A 6,709-nucleotide genomic window follows, 5' to 3' on the forward strand; every position below is an offset into this window, starting at 1 on the left:
CAGAAAAACTACACACAAACCTCAGAGTTCCCGTCAGCCCTCGCTGTTGCGTAACTGAACATCTGGAGCTGCGGTACGGTTTCTCAAGTCAGAAATACAACTGACTGCTCTTTATTCAACAGATGTTTAAAACATACACTCTTCATCTGATGCTAGTTAAAAATAAAATCCTATTTAAAAAAATGAAAAAATAGGGCCCTGGATAGCTCAGTGGGTTGAGCAGGCACCACTTGTAGAGGCTATAGTCCTCGTGCAGGCAGCGCAGGTTCGAGTCCCGGCCTGTCGCTCTATACTGCCATGTCTACCTCCCTCTACCCGTTTCCTGTCTACCTACTTTCTCAATAAAAGCCACTCGTGCCAAAAAACATTAAAAAAACTTAAAAGAACTGCTATTGGCAGAGTATTTAGGATCGGCCCAATTCGGAGGTACTGAAATCTGTGTGAGAGAGAAAACATCTGTACGGTGACACCTCCACTCACCGAGCACAAACTAATGCCCATTGATCCGTCTGTGGTTGGGTTGCACGAGGTCCAACATTTAACGCTGACATCTGTTATGCATCCATGCGATGCGAACACCGTGTGAAAAGGGCTAACGCACCAGAGTTTAAAGCAGTGGAAACTAACATCCAAGCTTTACAGCCCCTCAGAGCAGCTCTGATAACCGTTTTATCACCACCTGGACTTAACTCAGCAAACAGGGAAGAGTCTCTCATTCAACACTCTCTGAAGGGATGATGAGCAGCAACATGTTATTTCAGGAGAAGTGATGCGTAGAGCAGATGTCAATATCTAGGGAGACTGCTGGAACTGAGCCGTCCAACAAACTACTGAAACCTGGAGGGATACATGGGGAACCATCATCTACCGGGAGGAAACCGTGAGAACAATCAGAAAACAAGGCTTCAACCTGCTGGAGAGCATGCAGATTTTCCCCCACCATTTTTACGTGCCATTGTTTATGTTATGTTTATGTTATAATTACTCAGGGGTCATGCTCTGGGTCTCTGGAAAGATCCTACAGACAACTTCTGTTGTAATAGATGCTATATAAATAAAATGTAGTTGAATTGAATAGATCAGACTTTGGATCAAAGGATCTGAGGAGTCCAGATTTACCCAGAGTTCCAGAGGGGTGGGCACACCAGGATTAGAAGAGAGGGGGAAGGGGGGCACGGTGGCGCAGCTGGTAGTGCAGCGGTCTCACAGCAAGAAGGTCCTTGGTTCGATTCCCGCCGGGAACGCTGTGGGTGCTGAAGTGCGTGTTAGTTCCCCCATGACTTCAGCACACCCCACACACCCCACACACCCTGGGTGGGGTTGATGAAAGGATCTTTCTGTGTGGAGTTTGCATGTTCTCCCCGTGTTCCCTTGGGTAGCTAATGTGAGCTACCCTCACAAAAACATGCAACATTCCTGGGCTACACATGCCCCCTCTGGCTAACCGGGGAACAGATGGGGTGGGGAGGATCCGGCCGGAATAACGTGATCCTTCCACGCGCTACGTCCGGCCGGAGAAGCCCCAGAGAAGAACTCCCGGGGTTGGTAGAGGATGGCAATGCCCAGGACTGTCACTTAGGTAGGAGCACTGGGTGATAAAATGGGGGAAAAAACCGGGATAAAAATATTTAAAAAAAAAAAAAAAAGAAGAGAGGGGGATGAAGCGATGCTCCCATCATGCCTGGTGCCTACAGCACATACCTGTGGGGATGGGCTATGGTCTGGGGCTCATCTTATGAAGATGCTGACTGAGTAGATGGTGATAGTGTAGATGGGTTTGGGGAGCATGTGACGTCACTCGTGGATTGACCCCCACAATAATGGTCCATCGACATATTGTGAGATTTGAATGTGCAACCTTATCAATATTGCACCCCCCTCGGGCCTCTAGGTGGCGCAATGGGTGAAGGCTGAGGCTAAAGTCCTCCTGCAGCGGTCGCAGGTTCGAGTCCCGGCCAGCAGTCCTTTGCTGCATGTCGTCCCCATTCTCTCTCTCTCTCTTTCTACCCCTTCCTAGTGAATGAAGAGCCACGAAAATATCTTTAAAAAAAAAATGTGTGTGTGTGTGTGTGTGTGTGTGTGTGTGTGTGTGTGTGTATATATATATATATATATATATACATACACACACACACACACACACACACACACTACTACTATTGCTATACTACTACTAATATATATGAAAAATATAAAGACTATATATAAATATATATATATAAAAGTAAAGTATAATAAAAGTATAATTAAAATTAAATATTATTTTCTTTTTTTAATTTCTAATAAAAGAAAAATATATATATATATATATTATTTTCTTTTTTTAATTTTATTATACTTTTATATATATATATATATATATATTTATATATAGTTTTTATATTTTTTATATATATATATATATATATATAAGTAGTAGTATAGTAATAGTGTATATATATATATATATATATATATATATATATATATATATATATATATATATATATATATATATATATATATATATATATATATATATATATATATATAAATAAATAAAACACACCCCTTGGGTTACTGTTCTAATCAATGAACCAAATGTACTCAAAGCATTATTGAGGAACTAGAGGGGGAAGCTCTTGGCAATACTGAGGTCCGAGAGCAGCTCCCACAAAACCCTGGTGGACGGTTTCCTGTCAGACGCATCTCTCACAGCTCCAGCAGTAAACGCTGGATGCAGGAGCACAATAATGAAGGGAGAAGTCACATGGTACAAATAATAAAGTGTCACATTATTTTCTCACATTTATAGGTCAAAGTCCAAAAAAACTGCAGGTGTTTCAAGGTCAAGGAGAAACTTGCGTTTGCTTTCTGGGACAAAGCCCTTAGGCTGCAACATGATTGGCGCTGCCAGCCTCCCCGAGCCAGCAGCGGTCCAGGTACGACCCAGCCCTCTTCCAGGGATCACAGCCAGCAGCTAAAACAGCACCCGATGCAAGGATGCTATTTTTAGATGCGTCCCACAAGCACTCACGGCGCTGCTGGGTGTGAAGGATGTCCGTGTTTTACGGGCATAAGAGCACTGGAGGGGAAATCTGACAAATGAGCGGCGTGGTGGCAGCAGGTCCTAAAGCTGTGCATATATTTACTGACTTAGCGGGTGACTCAAAACATTAAACTGTTAAAGAAGCCGGCTTGGGAAAGCTGGCTGGACGGATACGGCAGCTGGTCAACGACAAGCTGAATGATGACACGGCAACAGGAGGAAGATCGCAGCACTCAAGAGGAAGAAGGAGGACGTGACAACACAAAAGTGCTAATTGTCATCCATGAGACAAAAAAAAAGGGAAGGAGAGGAAGAACAGGCTAAATCTGGACTAAAGATCCCAACATGCCAAGATACATCAGACGAGGGCATTCAATCATCGGTGACCCCGCTCCTTTCACCCTCTCTTCTTTCTGTGGATCTCAATTATATGTCAGGTTGTGTTCCACTTTCACAAGACATGAGATGCACTTTTAACTCGCTGGCTACATTTAGAGAGGAAAGGAAATGTCTCCTTAAACGAAGGCTCATCCGCCTGCACATGAAAAGTCCTTCAAGGCGCACTAAAGGGAAAAACAAGTAACCGGCAACTAGAGGCCTATAAACCTCCCAAATTAAAATACTAGCCCCAGATGGGACAAAACCATCAGATTAAAGAAGGCTAAAGTCCAGTGACAGGGTCATAACTGCCAACAGGAAACTGTAAAGGACCCGCCGATAAAAGCCTCCAAGCAACAATGCCAATGCCAAAAAAAAAAAAAAAAGGTTATTGAACAAAGTAGCCAGACTAAAACTGCGTTGCTAGTTTGGCTTAAAATACCTGATAACCGAATACTACAGTTCAGACATAGGCAAGTTCTCAGTCTAACCGTGTTCAGTTAAATTGTTGAAGATGGTTGTCTGGACCAAAGGCAACACCGACACTAACCACCCCCGTCTAAACACACTCTAAATCCACGTCTCTCAATGCCACGTCTGTGTACATCACAACTGTGCTCAACAGTGCCTTGTACAGTGTCGTAGTTGTGTATTCCATGTGTAGTAAAGAATCCGTCTGAGGCTCCTACCAAACAATCTCAACAGGAATTGTGCAATAGATAATTTGGGAAAGGATGAGATGAGGGATGTGTGGGAACACCTTTAGAACCACCAGACTTACCCCAAAGTGCTGATGAAGCCGCTGGTGGAGCCCTCAGCATACAGGGAACAAATGTCCCCTATATGGAGGAAACTGGACATTTTCTCCGACATGATTTCTGAGGGTTGACTGGACCTAAAAAAAAAACAAATACAAAAATAGATGACGTCACACATAATCATACCACACAGAGCATCATCAAACCTTATTCTCAAGTGGCCTTCAAGTTATTATGCTCTTTGCTTAATTAAATAGATTCATAAAGATTCAACACTGTATTTTTGTACATTATGTGTCCGAAAAGTCTTGATTGTGGGAGGGCAGGTGTCTGGCTCCAGTCCTTTTAGATGTATCCCTGCATCAACACAACTTATTCTAATTAACGGTCCCAGCTAAATCGTCATCAAGGTCTGCACCACTCTGTTGATGACACAGTCATCTGTATCACGGTGCGCTGAAGCAGGGAAACATGTAAAAACAGCAGGACTCCGGCCCTGCAGGAATCCGGCCCTGCAGGATCCCGGCCCTGGAGGACACGGATCCTGGAGGACTCCGGCCCTGCAGGAGTCCGATCCTGCAGGGCCGGAGTCCCGGAGGACACGGATCCTGGAGGACTCCGGCCCTACAGGATCAGAGGACACAGATCCTGGAGGACTCTGATCCTGCAGGGACGGAGTCCTGCAGGACACAGATCCTGCAGGACACTGAATGCCGCAGGACTCCGGTTGGACACCCCTCCTTTAAAGGCATTAAGGCCCAGGACAGCAGAAGACCACAGCAATCTGTTTATTTCCTTTATTTAACAGACATACAATTGTACTGCATTGACCTCATTTACTTTATCTTAGTGTCCTGAGATGACTTTTTATGTGTTGACTTAATATAAAATAAACTGATTGGAATTCAAATTAGTTGGCTTCCACTCAGGCTCAGTTGATGATCGCTCTTTCACAGAACAATTCAAGTTATTATTATTATTATATTATTATAATTGTAATTATATATTATTATTATTATTATTATTATCAATTAAATTTCACTTTATTTATTTCATGTTGCATTATTTAAAAAAACAACAACAGATTAAATGGTCAGTTTAGGAACTCTTCAAATGTATGAAGCACAAAAATAGTTGGAATTAGAAATCAAGCAATGACAGAGACCCCAGAAGAGGAGAACCACATCTTTCTAGCGTATGTTTTTAGGTTGACAGCAAGTCCACGGGTCCCCCTGTTACCGAGGTGAAGTAGTTTTAGCCTATTATGGTCTGTCGTTTTTGTAGTTTAACTCCAAATGTACCACCATTTTACACAGATGTGCAAAACATGACATTGCTGCACGCCTGACAAAATTAAAATATAAATAAAATATACATTCAACGATGCAATTGGACGTGGAAACTCTCAGTGCACAGTCTCCCGACAAATGCGCCTTCTATTATGGTCTGTACGAGGGAGAGAAAAGTCGTGTGATGTAAACGACATGCAGACTGCTCCGAGTTGTGAGAGGAGGAAGAAAAAAAAAGCAACAAAGTCACGTCATTTTCCAGCGTTTCAGCGTGGGCCACTTCCTCGCCGGGGATGCTGAGGATCTCTGAGGGCTGATTTATGGTTCCGCGTTACACCGACGCAGAGCTTACGGCGTATGGTACGCGGCGACGCACACCGTACGGTGTGCGTCGCCGCGTACCCTACGCCGTAGGCTCTGCGTCTTGAGGGGCAACCGCACAAACACGCAGGGTTTTTACCTGGCAGGAGCGACACACGGCGTGAACGAGGCGGCGAGAGAGACACGGCCACGCAGGGAGAAGTGGGTCAGCACGGGATCATTTCCACGGCGCTATCCTCCGCTAAGTCCATGGCGGTGAAACTCCAGGTAAAAGTAGCACGGGCAGCGTTATCTCTGACAGCTGAACGTGTCCTCGGCAACAATCCTCCTCTTACCTCCTCCACATGTCACCGCAGGAACGCCCATTGGTTACTATTTATATAGCAGCGGGGGGTTCTGGGTAATGGAGTTCTCCGAGCACTAATCCTCTTTTCGACTTTGGGGTGAAAGAAGTAGGTGGCCTATTAAATCACAATTGATAGTTACTTTAACTCTTAGTGGAGTAATTCAAAGCCATACGAAGGAAAGAACAGACATATGTTTTTTTGTAATCTCCTTAAACAAATACTTTTGTGTTTCTCCTTAATTTCACAACAATGCACTGATCACTAATCTGTATTTAGAATGTATTAAAGGATAGCCCCTTGAGATGTAACATCTCATTTTCAAGGGGGTCCCATAAAACATACAACATTACAATATATTACATTACAGTACAAACATACATGACATAAAACAAAAACAGACATCTTGCTCACTCCCTCCCACACACAACCCCTACCACATAAGTCTAGTTACAAAGTAGGCTAATTAAATAACCGAAACAATGAGATAAATATAACATAACAGAGAGAGAAGAAAAAATAAATAAATAAATAAATAAATAAAATAAAAAATAAATAAATAGAAAAAAGGATGCAAAAAAATACATAAAT

The 6,709-nt window shown here is 43.2% G+C and overlaps 1 protein-coding gene across 12 annotated transcripts in view; it reads right to left on the bottom strand.

Annotated features, from left to right (window-relative positions):
- The window catches only part of LOC133448914 (inositol 1,4,5-trisphosphate receptor type 1-like), a 116,812-nt gene extending 110,714 nt beyond the window's left edge, over positions 1-6,098 (bottom strand). For all 12 annotated transcript variants that reach the window (XM_061727904.1, XM_061727903.1, XM_061727894.1 and 9 more), the window contains exons 1-2: positions 5,914-6,098; positions 4,188-4,301 (exon numbers count right to left, since the gene is read on the bottom strand). In XM_061727904.1, coding sequence (XP_061583888.1) covers positions 4,188-4,279 — 92 coding nt within the window. In that variant the 5' untranslated portion in view covers positions 4,280-4,301; positions 5,914-6,098. The remainder of the gene's footprint in view (positions 1-4,187; positions 4,302-5,913) is intronic.
- Between the last annotated feature and the right edge of the window lie 611 nt (positions 6,099-6,709).

This window comes from Cololabis saira, chromosome 8 (genome assembly GCF_033807715.1).
Source record: "Cololabis saira isolate AMF1-May2022 chromosome 8, fColSai1.1, whole genome shotgun sequence".
NCBI lineage: Eukaryota > Metazoa > Chordata > Actinopteri > Beloniformes > Belonidae > Cololabis > Cololabis saira.